At 39.0% G+C, this 24,835-nt stretch overlaps 2 protein-coding genes across 2 annotated transcripts in view; both read left to right on the top strand.

The window, feature by feature from the left end:
- The window catches only part of LOC122639187 (LRR receptor-like serine/threonine-protein kinase SIK1), a 64,415-nt gene that overhangs the window by 32,399 nt on the left and 7,181 nt on the right, over positions 1–24,835 (top strand). The window lies entirely within an intron of this gene.
- On the top strand, positions 12,451–12,975 carry LOC122639490. Its single transcript, XM_043832357.1, has 2 exons — positions 12,451–12,594; positions 12,632–12,975. Exons 1-2 carry the CDS (start codon positions 12,468–12,470, stop codon positions 12,922–12,924), a joined length of 420 nt encoding a protein of 139 aa, XP_043688292.1. The 5' UTR covers positions 12,451–12,467; the 3' UTR covers positions 12,925–12,975.

Below are 24,835 nucleotides of genomic sequence, written 5' to 3'. Positions count from 1 at the left end.
CAGCCCTAAATAGGTGTTGTATGCATCTATGGTTTGTGTCTCCCTCTCTACCTCATGTCTTCAGCTTTTCTTGATGCCATTGAAAATTTGAAATCATAGAACCAGAGCCTCTATTTCGTGGTTGCAGTCAAGAAAGAGAAGTAAAAAAAAGGAGAAAAGGAAGAAGAAAGAAGAAGGAGAAAGGAAGAAAGAAGGAATTGAAGGAAGAAAGAAAGAAAAAAGGGAAGAAGAAATTTGAAGCTCCATCTCAAATTTGGTGGAGAAAGAAAGAAGAAAGGAAAGGGGAAAAGAAAAGAAAAGAAAGAGAAAAGGAAAGGAAAGGAATAGAAGGGAAAAGAAGAGAAAAGAAAGGAGAAGGGAGGAAGAAAGTGATTTCTCCATTGCCAAGAACTACTTTAGAGCATAAGTGATTTAGCACACTTGAAGATTCCAATTCTCCATCAAATTGGAAGAAGTTGAAGATTCCAGTGAGCTACCAGAATTGCCAAACTCCATCACCGGACATCAATGATCAGAGACGGTGCATGGTTGTGAGATTCTCTACACTTTGTTGCTTGTTATGTTTGATGTACTGTATTTCCAATGCATATGCTAGCTAGGTTATATTGCCATAGACCTATGCTATGTGGATTTCATTGTCGGGCATTTGTATAAGCCCAATTATTTTTGTTGAGTTGTCCAGTTGCATCTGGACACAGTGTTAGTTACCAGTGGGTGCTGGAGAAACCATCGAGGGTAACACCCTTGTCTCTATACTTAGAGATAGAAGCAGATCAGATGTCCTGAGTCATAGGTGTGAGTAAAACATCATCTTCCGTGGGTGCGGCCTCTCAGTTTCATGTTGGGAAAATTAGTGATGAGTAGATGCTGAGGTTCAAGTGACCATTACTCCGTGCATGTAGGTAACTTGCCGAAGCACGTATTTCTCTGTATTGTGGATGCTTGCTTGCTTTGGTTAGAAGTGTTTTTTTGCAGGATGGGTGTACACACCTGGTAGAGCCTTTGACAGTCAGGCTGGAGTGTGTATGTGTGTATATGTATGCCATCAGTGAGGTCCTCCATTTGTGATTGAGTCAGTGTGCTGGAGTGAGGGATCTCCAACAGTTGACATAGCAGCTCTTGGCAGCATTTTGTTTAGCAGCTCTTGGCAGCAGTATCAGTGATTGTGGTTGTATGTGACTGTGTTAGGATTGCTAGTTAGAGTGTGGTTATGTGCCTGTGTGCCTTTTGAGAAGACTGTGTGATTGGTTGTAGTGAGTGTTAAAGATCTCAACAGATGAACAGGAAGTGAAACTGTTAAGGGAAAAAGATTTTTATAGTCCACTGATTCACCCCCCTCTCAGTGGCCATCACTGTTCAAAAAGCAGATTACAGAAGAAGAAGAAGAGTAATAAATTTTGGGTAAAAAGAATTGCTGGTTAATGTTTATAAAGAAGAAACCGAGATTATGAAGATGAAGAACACTAGCAGGGTACATAAGAAGGAGTCTTCATGTACCTACTGTGTGAGAGGTTGCCGAGCATAGAACAGAGTTGCAGGTACTTGTACTCAAAGCGGTAAGATGAGATTTGGAGTGGCGATGGAGAGTTGCAGTCCGCTGGAGTGGCGAAGTCCAGTCTTTTTTCTTCCTTCGTTTTTTCACTCTAGCAGTAGTTATCGGGAGCAATGTTTTAATATGTGAGGCTTTTGTTCTTTTAAGATCATCTGGCTGAAGAGAACCTCTCTGAAGAACCTGCCTCCTCCTCCTGCAAGGTCGGACCTGCATCCTCCATACGATTTACAACCTTCGCCATCGACAAGATCCATTTCTCTCCCTCTCTGTCTTCCTCCAGGTATGCCTTCAGCCCTGTGAAAACGATGAAGACAGAGAATGGTGTTTGTTTTGGGGGTTTTACCGTTAAGGGTATTATGGGGACTTTACCCTATTGGGGGGGACTTTACCCTATTGGAAGGGTCATTTCACCATTATAAAAATGTTAACAGAGACTTAATTGCTAAGACTTAATGGAGTGAACTAAGTTAAAATATAATCATAAAATAAGGATAGTAGAAAGTCGCAGCGTGGGTGTATAAGTAATTAGACGCACCACTAAACTCAACGCTTAAATCTCAACCGTTTAGAATTAACCGATCTATCTTAACCGTTGATTTTCTAACCTGCAACTGGCTCTCCCACGTCGTCTTCTTCAGGTACCGACCTGCAACCCAAAACCCATCTTCAGAGCCAACCAATGAACCACCACCTGCAACCCCAAAGACAACCAAGAATCACCACCTGCAACCCAAAACCCATATTGAAGCAATCCCCTGTAAATCTGTCTTCTCCTGTAAACCAATTCTCTGCAAACCCAGAGAGAATATATATTAAAAAAAAAAAACCCACTCCTGCAACTCAAAATCCACCTCTGCGTTTTCTACCTCTTCATCTAAAACGATTCAACCTGCCACCTGCTTATCCAACTCACTTTTTCATTTGATTTCTGATAATTTTTTGGGAAACATTGCGTTTCTAGTCAATTTCAATGGAGCTGAGGGAAGTTTTTAGGGTTTTGGATTCATTAATGAAGCATTGGGCTTGTGTTTTGGAGTCTTTGATCTCTTAAGATCATTAGGAAGTCGAAATCTGGAGGAATTCACCAAGTTTCGAAGCCCTGGGGGCTAATCAGTCTCATCACAGCCCAACAGCGGCTCAGACGAGCTTCGGATTCTGGTTTTTTTCCCCACCGTTTCTTGGGGGTTATGTCTTCTCAGTTCTCAGGCGTTCATTGATTTTTTTATGTTCTCGAGTTTCGAATTTCGATTTCTTTGATGAGAGGGGAAAAAACGACAAGATGGAAAGAGGACGGAAGAGAAAGAAGAGCAGCGAAAGTTCGGGTTAGGGGGTACCGTTTACTTTTTTTTTAAAATTTCTCTCATTTTCTTCTTCGTCTTCCTCGCACGCCCAAACCCCCTGCAACGTCGCCTTCTCCTTCTATTTGGCAAAGAACAGCCTTCCAGAATCCTTATATCAGAGAAAACCGAAGACAAAAATGGTACAAGTCCATCAAATTTAACATTGAATGAAACCCGGAAAATTGAAGATCATCTACTACTTGCCTCAGTTTGAAGTTCGAATTGATTCAGAGAAAGAGAAGAAGAAATTGATGAAGGAAAAAGACGTAATTTGTGTATAAAAAAATAAAAAACTAAAAGGACTTAATCTGAATGACCCTCCATCGATATCTGCTTGCAATGGGCATCTCCATGATAGATCTCTGCAATCACCTGGAACCCTATCTCTCACGAAAGCTGTTTTTGCCCCTTTTTTGTTGGAACAGCGGAAGAGATGGAAAAAGAGTAACAATAATGGGAATGGCAGTGGAGGGAACAATCCTTGTAGATGAACCAGCAAAGCTCCAACGGAACGAACGGTTCGAAGAAATGATGTATGCGCGGCCACCATCGGTGGTCACCAACTTGCCTCCACCACCCACCTGAAACACTCCCCTGAAAAAGAATAGGAAAGAGAAGACACCTGCTCTGGCGGTGAGCAGGTTAATGCCTTTTTTTATTCAATGGTTACGATTAAAAAGTAAAAAAATAAACGGTTGAGATTCAACCTTTGTGTTTAGTGTCGCGCTTAAGAAAAATAATGCTAGTGCTGTATCAAGCGAGTTTAAGATGTTCGTGACATATTGAATACTTACAGAGGTGTCCATAAAATTGCCCTTTTTTTTTTAAGTAAAAGCACTGCAATCACTCACCCGTTTTGTTTTCCAAACTTTTCTTTCTTTTTATCGTGGGAGACACCTTTATACTTTTTTGGGAAAATTTCACGAACACCCCCTAAAAGTATTCAATATCTCATAAACTTATCATATTTAGTCAAAATATCACAGGCACCCTCTATTTTTATGAATTTCTTTCAATTTAGTCCACTCCGTTAGTCTATGCAATTAAGTGTCTGTTAACTCTTGTTAAATGGCGAAATTACCCTTACCACAATGAAATCTCTATAATACCCTTAATGATGAATTAATGATGTTAAAAGTTAGTTTTTATAAAAAGACAATTTTGCCCTTATTTTTATTCAATACTTTTTTTTTAATTCCTTTTTTCTCCCCTTCTTCTTCTCCCTCTTCTCCTTCAGCTGTTTCTTCCGCCGCCGCCACCCCCTCCAGCCCTCTTTCTCTTGCTCCCCTGCAACCCCGCCACCACCCTCTCCAGTCTTCCCCTACAACCCCGCCACCCCCTTTTTTTGGTTGGTCTGTTTTTGTCTTTCTTCCTATTCTTCTTGAACCCTAGTTTTGATTCCATTCGAAAATGAACGAAGACAAGATCTCCATCCACGAACACTACAGTGGGGGTGACCATCTCCCTCGTCAAATATTCTGAATCTGCTGGATCTTAAACTCTTCCAAAGGATTCTTGTTTCGTTGGTCTTGTTGTATTTTGAATGACTGTTCCAAGGATTCGAAATGATGAACCCTACCTTGCTTAGTTTTAGAATGTGAGATCTGTAATCTGAATCATACTCATAGAATGCCCAGTTTTAGAAATTTTTATGAGTTTTCAGTTTCTATTGTAGAAAGTTGATCTTGTTTTGATGATTGAAAATGGATAATTAATTAATCTATCTCCACTTTCATATCCAAGAACTTGATTCACCATATATGAGCGAAACTTATATATAGTTCCGTCCCTTCGCATCAACTTCTACTTCTTTTCTTCTTCTTTCTCGTATCTCTCCCATTAACCACTGATTAGTGATTACGGCCACCACCGCCTACCACAGAACCCGGCGCACACGAAAGGAGGGGGAAAAAAAGGCATCAGTGCAGCGCCGCAGGGCCGTTCAGTGCACAGAAGCTTTGTAAGAGAGAGAGAGAAGGCAGGGAGAAAGAAAACAAAGTGAGACAATCTGGGATGCGGGTCCATCTCAAAAGTAATTGAGGAGGAGCTGGGATATGTTTCCATCGGAGTTGCAGAGGAAGAGCAGGCCGAGGTTTCGATTTTGACGACTTGCATGAAAATCTAAGGAGGATCGGCTCTTGGTTTTTCCTAGCTTAGGGAAATCCATCCCTATTTCAGATTTTTTCTCCTTGCCATTGGTAATGGTCGTTGTAGCCGAAGCAGGTGATGGTCGCCGGAACTGCAGCCATAGAGGGAAAAAGATGAAATGACAGTTTTGTCCTTTCATTTAAATAACTAAGGGGTAAAATGGATATTTAGAGAAGAAGATAAAATGATAGTTTTATCCTTTTATTTAAATAACAAAGGGATAAAATGGATATTTCACCTTTGGGTACTAACTGTGCTTAACGTTTGGGGTGCCTATGACATTTCGATCAAGTATGGTAAGTTTATGAGATATTGGATACTTTTAGGGGGTGTCCATGAAATTATCCCTACGTTTTTTCATGTGCCTCGAATTTGCCATTCCATTATGATGACTGCTCCATGATTAATACAAATTTATCCTCTTCTTACTGCTTAGAAGAAGCCAGATGCAGGTGCACGATGCTCTCTCGGGTCGCGCTTCGTTTCCTCTTGATGCCATCTCATTAATCTATCGTTGCTTTTTCTTTAGTTCTTTCCAACCCATCACCGACCACATTTATTCCCCTTTCTCTTTCTCTTGGATGGATTAAGTGAGATTGGACGCTGTGAGAACTGGGTCAGGGCCTTTCGAGCTTTGAGCTGCTGTGTGGGACTTCAGAGCTTCTGCAGTCGCTCTCGTTTCCTCTCTCGGTTTTTCCTGTGTTTTTATTCGTTTCCTGTTGGATGGTTGTTTTTTCTGTTTTCACTTGCTTGAGGAGCGCCCTGTTTGTCTGGGTTTTACTCTTCTTGCTAGCTTGGCTTTCTATTTTGCTTGATCCCTGTTCCTGGGGTTTTGCACACTTTCTTTCTTTGTGGTTACTTCCTTTTCATTGCTTGATCCCTGTTCCCGGGGTTTTGCGCTCTTTCATTCCCTTTGTGGATGGGTGTTTTTTTCTGATTCACTTGCTTGAGGAGTGCCCTGATAAGCTGGGTTTTACCCTTCTTGCTTCTTTCGTTTGTTATTTTGCTTGATCCCTGTTTCAGGGGTCTTTCTCTTCTGACTTCTCTTTTGCTTGTGTTGTCTTTGGTTTCTGTCTCCATGTTGCCTCACAGCTCTCGTCGCGGATCGGCTGGACCTTATGTTCGACGTCCTTACCGAAGTCGTCGCAGGCTAGATTTCGACACAAGCTGGCGTGCTTCTCCTTCTCGGAATCGACCTGCTGAAGAAGTTCCTTTTAACTCCAATTGGGTTGTCAACTCTGAAGTTCTTGCTGCGGGAATGAATGGCATGTCGTTGACCGGCTTCTACACCTTGGATTCTCGGTCGGGTTGCCCAAGCCTGCTGATGCTGTGCTTTGCATTCAGTTTTAACGCTTTTGGGTTCTCCTGGGTGTCACTGAAATTAACTGAAATCAACTGGGTTGCGGAGGGAATGTTTGTGGTTCATGTTTCCTGAATGCCTGCTAAGGACTTTCTGTTCTCCCTGTGTCCTTGGTGGTGTGAATATGATTTGATTCACTTGGTACCTCATGCCCTTGATGATGCTCTCTTTACCAGTACGTGAGTTTTTATCGGTTTGGTTTCAAGTTAGCCTGGTGCCGGTCGACGTTTTCTCTTACGAGCCTATCAAGCATGCAGTCTCATGAGTGACCGTGTTAAGTGCCAGTCTGAAGTGGATATGGCCGTCTGCCCTCACTCTAAAATCAGAAATAACAGGGGTGATCTGTTGCCGGTCTCTCGATCTTATGAAGTTTTTCAAATCTGTGGCCTTTGTGGTCGGTTTAGCTGTAACAGTTCGGTCTGGCCCTTCGTGGCTGGGATGATCTTGATCATTGATGATTCACTGGCCGGCCAATTTGAACGGGCTATCACAACTCCATTGCTGAGGAACGCTACTGGTTTTGAGGACTTGTCTCCTCCATGGGGCGCTTGCTCGTCGGGTACATTGTGTATCACTGTCGGATCGTTTCAAGACACTCCCTCTGCACCAGTCCTTACTGATGTGGCCAATGATGGTGTTCCTTTGGCTTATACCAGGGTTTGGTGGTTATTGAGATGGACTGGGAGGTGTAGGAGGAGCTGCATGACCGTAATAGTATTTCACTTTCTGAGGAGTTTCTTTCATCGGTGATTGAAGATCCCAACCCGGATGAGCTCAACGTGGATCTCTCTCTGTTTTCTATTCCCAAGGACGGCTTGCTGAAACTTGATTCCTTCCATCAGCTTGTTTCTCATCCCGCATTGGATGTGGATCCTTCTCTGGTGTTGCGTCTAACCCAATTGCTTCGGTAGGGCATGTCGACCAGCCTAGTATCTTCGATGAGAATCCAGTGGACGGCCCTCCCCTCAAATAACGCAAGTCCTCCCCTTCACGAGTATTTCCCTCTCTGGCTCGGAATTCCGCTTGGCTCTTGTTTCTGCTTTATCTTGGTCCTGCGATCCTACTGCCTTCTTTTTTCTGGTTCTGGAATGGCTGCTTGAACGAAGGAATGACGTTCCCTCTGGTTCTCCGGCTCGTGTCCCACAGCAGAGTATTGGATATGGCCTTGATCCTGGTTCCACAGTGCCTCCGATATCACTTAATCCAGTAAGTCTTCCTATTCTGACCTGCTTTCTCTTCGATACTTATTGTGTTCTGTTCTAATCCTGCTGTGTACTGCCTTCACTCTCTGGGGTTCCAATCACCGTGCTTGTAGCTACCCATTGGTTGCCACTAGAATTTTCCGTTTCTATATGTTCTGCTTTTCTTTGGTTTTTCTCTCAAATATGTTGCTTCTTGCTTGGAATATTCGTGGTTTGAATAATAAGTTTTCATGCAAATGTCTGGAATTTCATTTGAAAAAATCCAAACCTGACATCATTTTTCTTTGTGAAACGAAGTGCATGAACCATGAGAGCATGTTGCATCGTCATCCTTTTTCTCAGTATGTCTCTGTGCAATACCAAAATAGTTCAGGTTTGCATGGGAAAAAGGGGGGACTTTGGATTCTGGCTCAACATCATGTTCGAATTGAATCATGTGTCTCTGAGGAAAACTTTATTGCACTGTTAATCTCCGATTGTAATTTGGTGGCTGTTTGGTATATTTGCATTTATGCACCACCTCAACCTTCTGCTCGTCTTGAATCTTGGAATCGACTCTCAAAATTCCTAGACGGATTGGAGATTCCATTTTGCGTTTTGGGGGATTTTAATGAAACTCTCCACGCCTCGGACAAGCTTGGTGGATCTCAATTTCGTACTACCACTTCTGGGTTGGCTCTCCATAATATAATTAATACCTTTTTTCTTGAGGAGATTCCTTTATCTGGATCTAAATTTACATGGTCAAACAAACAGAAACCACCCGGGCTCATTAAAGAATGCCTAGACAGGGTCTTTGCCACTCGCAATTGGTTTGATGTCTTCCCATTACCTTTACTGGCTAAACTTTACCCTGTTGGGTCGAACCATAATCCCATTCTTCTATCCACTGCTGGAAATCGCCCTCCGTATAAAAAACTCTTTCACTTTCAACAAGCTTGGTTGCATCACCCTTCTTTCTCCACTTTTTGCCTTTCCACCTGGAAATCAATGCCACCCTCAAACCTTGCTTGCAAACTTTCTTCTTTTTCCTTTTCCCTTAAAAAGTGGAATAAAGATGTTTTCGGCCACGTGCCCCTCTTGAAGGATCAGTTATTTTCTGCTTACTTGACCAATGCTAACGGCTCTTCACTTGATCCTGATTTGCTTAGGAATATTGGTAAAAAGGTGGGTTGGATTTTCGACGCTGAAGAGATTTTTTGGCTGCTGAAATCTAGACATATCTACATTCGTCATGGGGATCGTAACACCAAGTATTATCACTCCATCACAAGATCCAATCTACGTAAAAGAAGAATTGAGTTTATCTGTGATGATCAAGGTACTAAGTTTTCTGACCGTAAAGCCATTGCTCACGTTTTTACTGGTTTTCTTCAAGAGTTGTTTACAACTTCGAACCCTTTGGATGCTAATTTTATTGAAAGTCTTTTTCCTTTTATCTTCTCTGAGGGGCAGTTGGACTCTCTGGTGGCTTTGCCCTCCTTGAAGGAGGTAAAAAATGTGGTATTCTCCATTGGGCCCTTTAAAGCACTTGGTTTCGATAGATTTAATGCCGGTTTTTTTCAAAAGTTCTGGTCTATTGTTGGAGATGATTTGCTTCAGTTAGTTGTTGATTTTTTCAATTCGGGGTTTCTTCCCCCTGGTCTTAATCACACTCATATTTGTTTAATTCCTAAACTGGAAAATGCTTCATATGTTGCTGATTTTAGACCCATTAGTTTATGTAATGTTTCTTATAAAATCATTGCTAAGCTATTGGCCACTAGACTCAAGGGCACTCTCCCTTCGTTCATATCCCCTTTCTAGGCCGCTTTTATTCCTGGGCGTCAAATTGGCGATAATGTTATTATTGCCCAGGAAATTTTTCACTTTCTTAACTACTGCAGGGGCAAACAGGGGTTTGTTGCTATCAAAATTGATATGTCGAAGGCTTATGATAGGGTGGAATGGAGCCTTGTCACTTCAATTCTGAAGTTTTTGGGTTTTAATGAGAAATGGGTTAGCTTGATTTTTGCTCTTATCTCTTCGCCTACTTTCTCTATCAAGCTTGATGGCAGTCCGTTTAAGTATTTCTCTACCTCCAAGGGTATCCGTCAAGGTTGCCCTCTTAGTCCCTACCTTTTTTTGGTTGCTATGGAGGCACTGTCTCGGCTTTTAACTGTCTATTGTGATTTGGAAATGTTTCGAGGGATCAAAATTTCTAGATCTGCACCCGAAATCTCATACCTTTTGTTTGCTGATGATATTTTTATTTTTTGCCGAGCTACTTCTAATGATCTTTTAACTATTAAGGCTGTCTTGGATCTTTTCTCTGACCTTTCAGGTCAACAAATTAATCTTTCTAAAAGTTCTATTCACTTCAGCAGAATGTGCCTCGGGAGCCTAAACGATCCCTTTGCTCTCTTATTGGGATTAACGAAATGAAGCAAGATTCCTGTTATCTGGGTACTAATCTGTTCCATGCCAGGTCAAAGGTTAAAGAGTTGGAGGGTGTGATTGCTCGGATGCAAAGCAAGCTCGCTTCTTGGAAAATTTCTCATTTATCTTATGCAGGGAGAAGTGTACTTATTAAATCTGTTCTTGCCTCAACCCCTTCCTACCTTATAAACTTTTTTAAATTTCCAATTAAAATCTGTAATAAAATTGACTCAATCTGTATTAATTTCTGGTTGGGTAATTGTGGGGGCGGGCAGAGAAAAAAAACCTCTCTTTTCTCTTGGGATCGAGTGTGTGTCCCTAAATTCAAGGGGGGACTGGGGTTTCATAAAGCGGAGATCCACAACAATGCGTTTCTGTTAAAGCTCAGTTGGAGATTGATTAACGAGCCTAATTCTTTGTGGAGCTGAGTGCTTAAAGCTAAATATTTTCCTAAGTTATCATTCTTCGATCCTTCTACTAGGAACAGGAAAGGTTCATGGACCTGGAATAGCATCTCGAAGGTCATCCCTGCCCTGGAACAGCTGGTTATCAAGAAGATTGGTAATGGTACCTCAACTTTCTTCTGGTTTGATAGGTGGATATCTCCCTTCTCAGGTAACCTCTCTACTGTTTGTAAATCCAATCTTACTCTCTCTGATAGACAACTTCGGGTTTGCTCTCTCCTACAAGGGCGTAATTGGAATTCTGACCTTCTTAATACCTTTATTCCTTCATTATTATCATCCCATGTTCACTCTTTGATTATCTCTGATTCAGAAGATAAGTGGTGGTGTTTAAAAGCCAAAAATGGTATTCTCACAACTAAAATTGCTGCTCGTTATCTTAGTTCTAATACTTGTAGATGTTCTTCTATTGAGTTTGATTGGTGGAAATTCTTTTGGAAAATTCCAGTTCATCCAAAATTTAAGATTTTCTTCTGGCGTTTACTAAATGCAGGAATTCCTACAAAGGCCACCCTTTCGAAATGGATCCAGATTGACTCTTCATGTGTTCGTTATGGAATTGATGTTGAATCTTCGTGGCACCTTTTCTTATCTTGTAATTGGGTCAGACGCATCTGGGCTGCAGGACCTCTGGGATTAAGAATTGACTCATTGGGGTTTGACAGTCTTAAAGCCTTTTCTTTATTTTTTTATTCTCTTCTCCGGTTGGATAAACACTTGGCCTCTTGGGTTTTTGGTGTCATTTTAATTACCTATTATTTTATTTGGATGACAAGGAATCGATGTATCTATGGTGCACATCCCCCCGATCCCCGATGGGTGCTTCGATGCACGCAAAACTGGATCATAGATCACAATTTACATCCTCCCCCGCTTTCGTCCCAGCCTGTAATAGATTATATTGAATCTATCTCTCTTACTTCTTTTGACTTTAAACTGCCAGTGCTCAATTTCACTGTTCTGATTTGTGCAGGATACTGTTTACCGGGGTTAAACCAAGCAGGATGGTCCCATTTCTTTTTGATAGATGGCAGACGTAAGATTTTTGATGCAGGAACTTTGCAAGCTGCTGACGAGTTAACTGCTATCCTTTTTGCGATCCGAAGAAGTATCGACCATGCTGCTAGAAGTGGGTTGCAGATTAAAGCGGTTTGGAGTATCAACAGCTTTGTTGCTGATACGCTACCATCCCCTACCAAATGCTTATGACCGTGGACCTTGTTTATAGACTGTTTATATATATCTGATCGTACTCAGGATATGACTTTTGTAAAGGATGGTGACCGGTTTTGTATAACCCTAGCTAAGAATATTATCTCTGCCCATATCGGTGATATGTGGTAGTTGTTTTTTGTTTTTCTCATAAAATAAAAAAAAAAAGAAGCCAGATGCCTTTTGAAAAATTTTCAAACGTTCATACCTGTGCTGTACGTGTTATTTTATGTAGTGGTATCGGAAAAAGATTCTCTCTAGTGCCCGCATTAAGATGTGGACCGTGCAGTGCAGCTACTGTAGCTCGACACTTGACAAATGTAAAATCCAACGGTGCCATGCTTAGAAGAGAAAAAAAACTGATAACTCGAGTTTGATACTGTTGGATTTGGTATCCGCCAAGTGTCGAGCTCCAATACTCATATTACATCGCACTAATAATGATAGATCTGGGCAACGGTGAGGATTTTAATCCTGTAGATCCAACTAATCCGTCTGAATTATCAATTCCTCATTACCACGATCACAACTTTACCCATAAAGTCAAGGTCACAGGCCCTTTATAAAAAAGCAAAAGAATCGCGTAATTTCATGGTGGAATAATGGGTCAAGGTCTCCTCATAAGATTTTTCAACTTTTTTGCATTTCCAAAACTTCCCACTAGCTAAAAGCCTAAAACCCAATTTGTAAACAAAGAGAATTCCTTGAGAGAGAGAAAAGAGCACTCTGATCACTCTGATCATCGTATCTTCTCTACAATTGCAAATTAATATGGCAGCAGCACTAGATTGTGCTTTCTCCACTTTCACCTTCACAACTGGATGTTCTAGTTACGATGTGTTCCTCAACTTCAGGGGAGAAGATACTCGTAATAACTTAACTGGCTTCCTTAACTCAGGTTTGAAACACAGAGGAATCGATGTGTTTCTTGATAGTGAAAAGTTGTGGATTGGAGAAGCTATCTGCCCAGCTTTGTGTAGAGCAATCGATGGGTCCAAAATCTCCATCCCTGTATTCTCCCAAGGATATGCAGACAGCAAATGGTGCCTGCTGGAACTTGCTCAGATTTATGAGTGCCACAAATCCAACCGTCAACTGGTCTTTCCTATATTCTTCAACGTTGAGCCGTCGCATGTTCGGAATCAGACCGGAAGTTTTGAAGAAGCATTTCGGCAGCACGGGAAGAATTTTGAACCACAAACCGTTGAGAGTTGGAGGAAAGCTTTGAAAGAAATTGGAGGTTTGAAAGGAGAAGTTATTGATAAGAACAAGTAAGTCTTAATAGTCTCATTATCATATCTTAAACTTATTAAATTATCTATTTATTACATCCTTTATTACTTTTCCAATTCACCCCTCCCACTCTCAATATGTAGTTTTTTTTTTTTTTTGTTGAAACTCCCAATATGTAGTTTGATTCTTAATCTATCATATATATTTTTTTGGTAGAATAATCTATTATATTTATTCATCTGAATTACGTACCTTATCACAAATCAAATTTTATCACTTCTACCCAAAAAAAAAAAAAAAAAAAAAATCAAATTTTATCACCAAATTTTTTTTTTTTGTGGTAGAAATCACCAAAATTTTTATAGCTACAAAATCTTTAAACATGAAGGATAATATTTATTTGGGTAAATTACACACCACCCCCTAATTTTCAAACAAAACTCAAATTATCCCCTGGTTTTTTAAAATACTCAAATCACCCCCTGTATTAGACAGCAATATGACAAATTAGTCCCTATCGTCAGTTTTATGCTGTTAAGTGATAATGTTGCCAGTTAAATAAATTTAAATCCCTAAACTACCCTTGACCAATTTTATCCTTACTTCCTTTTTCATAAAAAATAGAATCTTTGGTATCTTAAGAACAAAAGAAGAAAATCTTCACTTATATAGCGGTGACTGAGAAGAGAAGTGAAGAAGAGTGACTCTAAAAGACTTTAAAACCCACATTTAGTTACCGTTTTATACAATTACTGAGATAATTTTGTTTTTTGATAGAAAGAGCAAATGTTATTTATCTAACGGGTAGTACACATGGGAGGAGAAGTGACAAACTCCACAATCCATGGATCGGAATTAGGCCATACTGTTGCACACGTAACCGACAGAGCCCTCCTAGCTAGGGAGTCAGTAAAGCTATTTATCTTCCTTGGAATATAAGCAAAAGAACAAGATTCAAAAGAGGTAGCAATATAAAGAATATCTTCCAAAATAGGTTTAACCTCCAACACCATTGATCCACCGCCATGTTGTAGATAATTAACAATACCCATATGATCAGTTTCCACCATGAGAGTAGTATAGCCATCAAATAAGCCTTCCAGTAAAGTCGAGTGGATAGCCAATGCCTTCTCCACCATGATATTGGAAAAAACAATTGGAATTGAAACCGCTAAAACTGGAAAACCTTGATGATTCCGAAAAACAAAACCCAATCCACTTTTGTTTTTAGAAAGAAGTAAACTAGCACCATAGTTTACTTTAATAACATCTACTCGAGGGCATTCCCAAACATGATTTGTAGACGAATGAAAATACCAACAATTGCATCCCTTTGATCATGTAATAAATTGCTTTGAAAATCTTCTAAAGCATATGTAGCAGATCGAATCACCTCATCTGGGGACTTCATTTGACGGCTAAAAATCATATCACACCTAGCCAGCCATATATGCCATAGGATAAAAGATGCAAGAGAGGAGATACGTCGACCAAATTCCTTCCCATGTATATAAAAAGCTTTCCACAAAACAATGAAAGAAGAAAGATCAGGAACATCCAAGGCTGAATAAGAATAATCGATACTGCACCCAAACCACACAGTCTTTGCAAAGTCACAAGAAAGAAGAACATGAGTAGTTGTTTCAAATTGATCACAGGGACAGCAAGTAGGGTCAATAGCAATATTCTTGTGATGTAGAGACTCCCTTGAAGCAAGCCCAGAAACACAACTCCGCCATAAGAAACGTTGTATCTTACGCAGCGTTTTACACTGCCAAACAACCCGCCACACCTCATCAAGGACTCTACTATTAGATAATGAAGAAGAATTTTTTATGCCCTTTGGTGATCCAACTCATCCTTCTTATTAGATAACAAGTGATACGCACTCTTCACAAAGAAGACCCCAGTGCGAGAAGCCGTCCAAATGCGCTTATCATCAATGGGAAATAAATGGAGATTAATCTTTAAAAGTCGATCCACATCATCCGAAAAAAAATAGAGATCCAATAAATCATTTTTCCAAACCATAGATCCTTGATCAATAAAGTCAGCCAAGCAAGTAATATCTGGTTGGATAATTTTAGGTAAACTAGATTTCGTACCTCCATCGATAGGAATCCATTTGTCATTCCAAGGATCAATAGAGAAATCCCTTCCAATACACCATCCCAAACCTTCAAGAAGAACTTATTTACCCAACAGAATACTACGTGTTTGAGTTAAAATAATACCGCAAGCGTACGGGTCAATCGTATCTACGGGTCGAACACGAGGAGATATATGCCACCCTATTTAATTAACTTAAAAGTAATGCAAAGTGAACCAAATTAAAATGTTAAATTAAACTAATTAAACTAATGAAAATTAATGCATCCTAACTCATAAGCATCTAACAAAATTAAAGGATTAAATTGGCGTCCTAACACATGAGCATCTAACCTATCAAACTAAAGCGAATTGAAAGGAATAACAAAAACGCAGCCACACTTCATAATCACATAAAAAGAAATAAGAGAATAAAAGTGCATCCACCTACCACAACCATATAAAAAAAATAAAAGAAATAGAGGGAGAAGAAGAAGAAGATAGAGAGAGATAGAGGAAAGGGAGAATGAGATTAAGGGTTTAGAGAATGAGATACCTTGATGTGCTTGAATACTTGAATAAACTCACCATGGTTTCCTCTTCTAAATCTCCATGTCTTGTCATCAACATAGGAACTTAGACTAGGAAGCTTTAAAGTAAAACTATTACAACCATTAAACTAGACTTATGAAATCAAAATTAAGAACTTGAAATCAAAACTAAGAACTTAAGCCAAAAATAGGAAAAGAAGAGAAAATTTCACTAAATGAATGAAATAAAAATTACACTAAAAAACTGAATTAAAATTGAACTAGAAACTAACTAAAAACTAAACTAAAAAACTAACTTCTTACAACCCAAAGGGCAAGGGGTATTTATAGGGGAAGAGAGGAGAAGAGAGAAGGGGGAAGTGTAGGAGAAATATTCCCTAAGAAAAGAGAATATTCTCTTCTCCTTCCTCTTTTACAATGCCTTGAATCCTAAGAAAAAAGAAAAAATAGAAAGAAGAAGAAGAGAAGATTATTTACATAGACCTTCTATTTTTAGAAAAGTAAATTTCTAATTCTAACTTGTGTTTCCTTTTCTTTGTAGATATCTTCTCCAAGCAATAAAATCAAAGCATCTTTGACTTTTCAACTTTCCATATGTGAGAGAATATCTTTCAAAATAAATCTATCCCAAGTAGAATTCCAAGTGCCTTTGAGAAGTTGGAGGAGAGAGAGAGTAAAGGTGATGACTAGGATTCCTTGAGAATAAATAAAATATCCATTACTGTCCTTCAGAAAACGTGGAGCATGGGGTGTTTATATAGGCCTCACCATTGTGTTCCTTGCAAAAAATCACCCAAAATAGACCCAAATTTCGTCCAATTTGGAGTTTGGGAGCCCAAGATATCTCAAGTTGAAGTTGGACTGTCCAGAGCCCCTAGAATCCAAACTTTTGCTTCACTTTGTCCCCGGTCGACTGTCAATAATTACAAATAAACCCCTATAGACCATTTTCGTGTAGCCGTTACGGAAAGCGGCCGTAACTTCTTCGTTTCAACTCGGAATCAAGTGCCGTTTGAACCGTTGCGAAGTGACTCGATGGGCCTACGCATCCAAGCCATTAACACCTTTAAACAGCTTAAAAACATTTTCTTAGCATCATCTCCTCCATTTTCACAAGAATTCACCTAAAACCTGAAAAGCACAAGAAAGCACCGAGTAACTCTGTCCATTGTGGTAAAATGTATGCTTTATGCCCTAAGATTTCACACATAAATGTGCTCATCACTACGTCATCCCCAACTTGGATCATTTTCACCCTTAGATTTGAGAAAATCAATACGAGGAAAATAAATAGCCTTCATAAACCATGAAAACAAATACTTCAGATCAGACCAAAGCCTGTAAGCTGTCTTAGAAAGTAAAGCACGGTTATGAAGAGTAGGATTTTGGAAACCAAGTCCTCCCTTCTCCTTAGACTTACATAATCGATCCCATGACATCGAATTAATTTTGGGATGTCCCTCCTTAATTATCACCCCAAAAGAAATTTGAAGCAATCTTCTTTACATAAAGATGATGAGAAGTAAAATGCATACCAGCATAATTACCCATAGAGAAAACCACAGATTTAAGTAGGACCACCTTTCCCGCATGAGATAAAAGCTTTGATTTCCAACCTTGAATCCTCCCTTCAATTTTTGAAGTAATGTCCTTAATAAGAGAAGCTTTAGAGACACCAAAGTCAGTAGGCAGTCCTAAATACTTCTTAGGGGCAGAACCATAAGAAATCTTGAGGATGCGAGAAAACCATCTCTTCAACTTTGGTGAGTATTTTATGTAAAAGTCAAATACGATTTAGACAAATTAATAGATTGGCCAGAAGCTTTACAGTAGGTAGTTAGAATATCCTTCAAATGATAAATCTCATCTACCTTCACTTCAGAAAAAATATGGCTATCATCTGCAAACAATAAGTCAGTAATAGGAGGAGCCTTCTTCCGAACCCTGATGCCATGTATGAGAGAATCAAATTCAGCTTTCAAAAGTAGACAACTTAGAGCATGGCTACACAAAATAAATAATGCCGGAGATAATGGATCGCCTTACCGAATTCTACGGCTTGGTGTAAAAGAACCCCTTAAGGCACCATTTACCAATATATGGTAAGAAACAGAATGCAAACAACCCATACTCATCCGGACCAGATGATGGCAAAAGCCCATACGCAAAAGCAACTTTTCAATAAACTCCCACTCAAGTCTATTATAGGCCTTCCTCATATCCAATTTTATGGCAAAATATTTCTTCTTACTCTTCTTCTTTTTTCTGATATAATGAAATAACTCATGTGCCATAAATTAGTTGCTACGTCTTTGCTCTTTGACTGTTAGATCGAAATCTTAACGGACATCTCACCTGTCTTTCTCGGTGACAAATCTTAACTATCCAAAATAATTTTTGTTTGGCTATACAAACACGTAACTGTTTAATTACCGCCAACAAATTTAGAAAAAAGAGAAGAACCGTGAAGAAATGCGACATTGTTTAGGTTACTGTGCAATCCAAGGAAGCAATCATGTTCGCTTCCGAACCATGCCACCGGACGCGGCAGTCGCCATCGGTCACTCTTCATTGAAAACAAAAAGAAAAAGAGAGAACAGAGAAGAGTGGAAGTCTAAAGAATCATTTAGTGCACGGCACCAATGTTTGGTGGAGAAAGAGAAAATAAGTATTACTTGTTCATGCCGTGAATGGTGTTTTGGTTCAGTACATCTGTGCTTCCACTGGTCGAAGTTAAGTGTTTGCATCTGCAACGAACGACATACACGGACAACGACGGACTTCTTGACAACAGCGATTGGTTCTTTGTTATGCGAGAAGTGTGAATTTTGGTTCTGCTCGGCGGTGGCGGTGGCGGTGCTGTCAGCGGAGTTGTAGGAAAGGGGTGGGGTAATTTAGGTTGAAGATGAAGGAAGGGTAGTATTGTAAATTTAATTCTAATGTTTTAGTACAAGGGTAAAATAATCCTTTCACACCAATAACTAATAGCAAACTAACACCGTTACTATAGAAAGGGATGGATGAGTATTTTAAAAAACACCCAATTTATTTTTGAATGTTGCCACTCATTTGTATCCATTTTCATTTGTTTATAATGAGTGTTTCTAAGCAAGGTGAATGAGATATAAGAACACAAGTTCATAGTGTAAAGAATAAATATTTACAAGGACACTAATATCCCTACTTGTTCAGCAGACATGGAAAATTTGGTTCAAATGACCATATTCATAATTTGGTGCAATATCTATGGTTGAACATGTATTATCTCAAGTGGTTCAAGATTTTTCAAGAAATAGGACATTTTAAACCATATTTAACATATCATCACGGATTTTCTGTCTTGTTCGAAGCGCAAGGCTGTTAGGTTGATCTTAGAAATGCAATGTTCCTCTTATGTTGTAGGATATTTAATAGTTCAAAGTCGCTTAATGTTGGAATAAAGTAGTAAATTAGATTATTTTGATGCCCTGTTGTCACTCCAATGATATTTGCGTTTAAACCTCCACACCCCTACTTCGTATTTAAGGATGCATATTTTCAATTTTTACTCGTACTAAATTCTCACTAGTGTTTATTTTTTATTGCTTTACATTCCATAGAAACTTAAAGATAATATATATATTTTTTCACTAGATATGTTCATCACTTATTTTTTGTGATTTTCTTTTTTATATGAATTGATTGCAGGGATCAAGCAGAGATAGTTGAATTAGTTGCCAAAAGGGTTCTGGATGTAGTGGTTAGTAGTACGTACTTGGCTGAATGTGAATACCCTATTGGTATAGATTCCCGTGTAAACGATCTAGTATCTTTATTAAGTACTGGTTCCAATGATGTTCAATTCATAGGAATTTGTGGTTGGAGTGGCATTGGGAAGACAACCATTGCTAAGGCTGTTTATAATCACATTCGTTCAGACTTCGAGAGGCATAGTTTTATTTCAGATGTTAGTAAACAAGCAGAACAATGCATGGGTCTTGCTTCTTTGCAGAAACGACTTCTTAAAGATATCTTCAAAACAGACTTTGACATAGGTAATCATCATAGAGGAAAAAAAGTGATAGAAGAAAGACTTTGTACAGAAAATGTTCTTCTTGTTCTTGATGATGTTGACGATAAAGAACAGCTAGATGCTTTGGCTAGTGAGCTCAAATGGTTTGGTCAAGGAAGTCGAGTTATAATAACAAGCAAAGATGAACATATCTTGAATGTGGCTCAAATTCACAGAGATAAAATTTATTGTCCTCAAGAGCTAGACCAAAAGGAATCTCTTCGACTATTTAGTTTGCATGCCTTTTCAAAGGATGAACCACCTCAAGATTATATGCAACTTTCATATGATATGGTACGCTATTCGAGAGGATTGCCTTCAGCTCTAGAGGTGTTGAGAGTTTACTTTTCAGACATCAGAAATAAAGAAGAATGGAAAATTACATTGCGAAAATTGAAAATAGGTAAAGCTTCTATCTCCAAGCTTGCATCTTTACACAGACAGAGAAAGAACATATGTCGTATGAAAGATAATCCCCTTGGTTGTCACCCACCACTTCGTGGAACCATTGGATACAACACCACTGTTGCTAGAGTATCTAAAGCCCTCGGAGGATGTCTGAATCTAAATGGTTCCCCATCTCCTGATAGAGTTGGTAATCAGCTCACCACAGTAAATCTGAATCAAAATGTCTCCACAGCTATTGATAGAGTTGCTAAGTGGTTCGGAATAGCAAACAGAAAAGCTACAAAGCATTTTCAGCAAAATGGAGGTAAGCTATTGATGGTACAACTGCCTCAGCAAAATGACATGTTCAAAAATATTGCCCAGATTTTTACCATAGAAGAGCTAAAGAGGGCAACCGAGAACTTCCATGAGAGTCAAATAATCGGCAAAGGAGGGTTTGGTACAGTTTATAGGGGAATCTTATCTGGTGGCAAAGTTGTTGCCATTAAGAAATCCAAATTTATGGACAAAAGCCAGATTATACAGTTTATAAATGAAGTTGATATCCTCTCACAAATCAATCATAGGCACGTGGTGAAGCTTTTCGGTTGTTGCCTAGAGACAGAGGTACCTTTGATAGTTTATGAATTTGTCTCCAATGGAACCCTCTACCAACATATCCATAGTGAGAATAAAGCAGGTCCTCTTTCATGGGAAAATCGTTTAAGAATTGTTGCAGAAACTGCCAATGCATTGGCCTATTTGCACTCTTTTCATTCAGTGCCTATCCTTCATAGGGATGTCAAGTCTTCTAATATACTACTGGATGATAAATACAAGGCTAAAGTATGTGATTTTGGAGCTTCAAGATTGGTTCCTCTAGATCAAGATCCAAAAATGACAGTTATTCAGGGGACTTGTGGGTACCTGGACCCAGAATGTTTTCCTACAGGACAACTTACTGATAAGAGCGATGTTTATAGTTTTGGAGTTGTTCTAGCAGAGCTTTTGACTGGGAAAAATCCGATTTATATCGATGAATCTGGGGAACGGAAAGCCCTTGCATGGGACTTTGTATCTTCAATGGAAGATGGGAATCTTTTTCGTATTCTTGATGATGGAATAGTATACGACGATGGGAACAGACAGCAATTATTGATAGTTGCTGAGATTGCAAGAAACTGCCTACAGGATAGAAGGGAATATAGGCCTACAATGAAGGAAGTTGCAAAAGATCTTGATTCTTTGACAAAGTTGTATGACCAGGTAATTGTTTAGTGACTAGCTAGGGATCATACCCTATCCTTACGTAGCTGAACATGCAAAATCACAACTTTTATAAGAGATCTCTATTGGCATTTAGATCTTATCATATACACCTCACACACGGCATGAATAAACCTCAACCCCTTTGAATATATCTGTTAACATTTAATTTTTAAAGGTTCATCATTGTTTGTTTGTTTGTTTATTATTATTAATTTTTTCGGAGAAATATCCTTTACAGTACTTTGTTTTATAATATTTATTAGTTAATAAGCTGTAAGAAAGTAACTTAATTACTCTAAAAAAGGATATAATTAATGAGAATACAACCCACACTTTCTTATTTTATAGCATGCATCAGTGAAATAAAAGCTTTAGTAGGAGTTAATCAAAATCATATCATCCATTTGATCTGATCGGCTGGATCTAATGAGTGATTATTTAATCAGGAATGTGTGAAATGGTCGTTATACTTATTCCCCGGGAATGGTTCCTCATTGGATAATCAAGCTTTATTTTCTTCCATATGTTGGGTAATTTGGGAGGCCTAAATTAGATTGATCTTAATTGTTTCCTGACCAAATCTGATTTGTATTGCAAGGAGGGCTATGGCTTTGACTCTCTCGGGTCTTAAGAATGAATTATCTCATTTGGGATTTCTTCTCCTTTCTGACCTGTTGTGGGAGCCATTGGGATGTCCTAATATTGTTTTTGTATTATTGTTGATCTTAACTTTAAGAAGAACAAGGGGGAGATTTCAGGTTCCTTCATTTTTTATGCTAATAAGTTTCTTTTTTTTGCAAGTGAGAGGAAAACCTTATTCTATACTTGGATGGGGAAGCACCTCTTAGCGTGGTAGTGGTTGCCAGTGCAATAGAGCCCTGGCCTAAGTCCATGGAGAGGTCGCTTGTTCGACTCTCCCCCCTCCCCCCCCCCTTCCAATCGGATGTTTAACATCCTGTCCTGTTATTCCCCACCACCTCCCCCCCCCCCCCCCAAAAAAAAAAAAAAAAAAAAAAAACACACACACACACACCCCTGGCCGCCCTTCCTTGAGTTGGAATATTTTTATCCTTTTTATACATGTGAATAGTTAAAATTCTTTAAGAATGTGTTAGGAGATAGGTTTTATCTCTTATGGGTTTATGGGTGTTTTAAATATAATTCTTTTGTTGATGAGTATTTTTAGATAGTTCCAAAAAATATAAACACATAATGATATCTATGTTGAGTTCATTTTAGAATGATCAAAATGCCACTACCATGTTGATTGTGGAATCAAATTGATTGTTTTGCCATCTTTTCTTTCAACTTTATATGTTTCTTGTCCTGTTTGTGGTTGCACTAATCAAAATAACATTTTAAATATTTTATATAATTGTGTATTATTGTAAAAGAACCATTTAAAACTGATTAATCTTAATCTTAATAAATTTCAGCTGCATGAAGCTAGGTTACGAGACGATGCTGGGGATGAATATTTTATCTGCTCCTCATTGGTTGGTACAGTTGGATCCACAGATCCTCAAATCGGAATCAGATCAGCATTGGTTAGATTTGATGATTCTGCTGGGGAAGATTATTCCCCTTGTTCCTCATTGGTTGGTACAGTTGGCTGTGATGAGTCCTCTGATGCTGGGGACGAATATTTCATCTGCTCCTCATTGGTTGATATAGTTGGGTCCACAGATCCTCAAATCGGAATCAGATCGACATTGGTTAGATTTGATGATTCTACTGGGGAAGATTATTCCACTTGTTCCTCATTGGTTGGTATAGTTGGCTGTGATGAGTTCTCTGAGGTGGCCAATCCTCAAGTTGGGTTAGAAAGAGGGACAATTTTCAATCACTGGATTCAGATGTTTACATTCTTAAAAAATTTCTTCTACTCGATTGCTGATTCTGTACTGTGAAAGAACTATTTGATATTTTTTAGCCATTCTGTATGTCTCTGCTCTGTTCAATATTATAGATTCTCTGTTCTATAGTTTGCTTAGTGTACTCAAGGGGGGGGAGAAGGGTTTTTTTTATTGGTTTTTTTTTTTTTTAAAAAATTTTTTTTTTTTTATGTGAAAGAGTCAAATTTTTTTATTTGGTCTATCCGCTCTGTTCAATATTATAGATTCTCTGTTCTATAGCTTGCTTAGTGTACTGTGAAAGAGTCATTTTTTTTATTTGGTCTATCCTACTCAAAGGTCCATAGGCCAACTACAAGCTAAGGGGAAGGCTAAGACAAGCCCACAATCTACGACTAAGGGGGGGAGGGGGGGGGGGGGGGGGGGAAAGGAGCCTTTTTTGGCACAATATGCAATCCAAGAGAATCGATCCCTTGACCTCCTGGGGGGGGCATGCACCAACTTGCAATGCCACCAACCAACCGAGATAGTGGTTGTTTGCTGAAAGAGTCATTTGATAATGTACATATTATGCAATTGAGAGAGACAACCATGAAAAAGCTCCTAATAATGTCCAATGTAATTAATGGAGCTTGGTTAAAGGTCCGAGCTGCCGGGGCTAAAAGCCTGGTTTGAAGTCTAGAGGACGGCCAATTTGCATAAAAATGCTTAAGGTTGAGACCGACTCCGGCCAAACTCATCCCTCCTAGAATCCCACATAGGCGAGACGAGCATTGTGTAATGGTAATGGCCATTTTTTTAGTTAATGGAGGTTTTAATTTATATCCTATTTATTTTGGGTCCTAATTCCTGCTGAAGCGTTCACTAATAAATCTTGTATTTCAGGTCTATTTCATTTTCTGCTGAGCAATATAGAATCTCCCTTTTTGGTGATCGTCGTGCAGTTGAAAAGATTAGATTGTTGATTGTGTACTGCAAAAGAACCATCTGATATATATATTTAGCTGTTCTATATATCTATTCTCTGATCATTACAGAATCTCTGTTCTATCCTTTGCTCACTGATGCTGTTTAATGGTTATTTTTAATCTTAATTGTTAAATTCTTGAACCTGTTCATACATCAGACGCGTTCAGTTAATGTGGATTTCTCCAGGATCATAGGCATCTCTATCTATAGAGAGTGTTTATAATGCTGCATTATCTCTAGGGATCGCTAATCAGCTTACAAACCTTTTTTGGGATGTTGGTTGTGATGTAGGATTAAAATATTTTGTGTTTCATCCTCTGGTTGCTTTCTTTCCTCTGTTCTCTATGATTGTTGAATCATCTTGGAACAATGTACAGTGTTACTCACATGGTTTTCCTCTGTTTCCCTTGCATCAGTGCTAGGAAGGGAAGAATTTACCTTCCTCAGGATGAGTTGGAATGTGCCGATCTCTCCAAGGCTGACATCTTCCATGGGAAAGTGACTGACAAGTGGAAGAATTTTATGAGTCAGATTAAACATGCAAGATTGATTGTTCCCATAAGACCTTGTTTATGTGTTTCATCAAACTGGATTTTCAAATTTGGGCATATCCTTGTTGCCATATTGGCAAATATTAGATGCAATTGAAGCGAATAAGTTACTCTCATTGCCAGTGGCCTGCACCAGAGCACTATTGGCACAATAAAAAATGATTGGTCTGGAAGGAAGATTTGTTCA

Source organism: Telopea speciosissima, chromosome 9 (assembly GCF_018873765.1).
Source record: "Telopea speciosissima isolate NSW1024214 ecotype Mountain lineage chromosome 9, Tspe_v1, whole genome shotgun sequence".
NCBI classification, from domain to species: Eukaryota; Viridiplantae; Streptophyta; class Magnoliopsida; order Proteales; family Proteaceae; genus Telopea; species Telopea speciosissima.
This window is presented reverse-complemented; position numbering and strand designations above follow the sequence as displayed.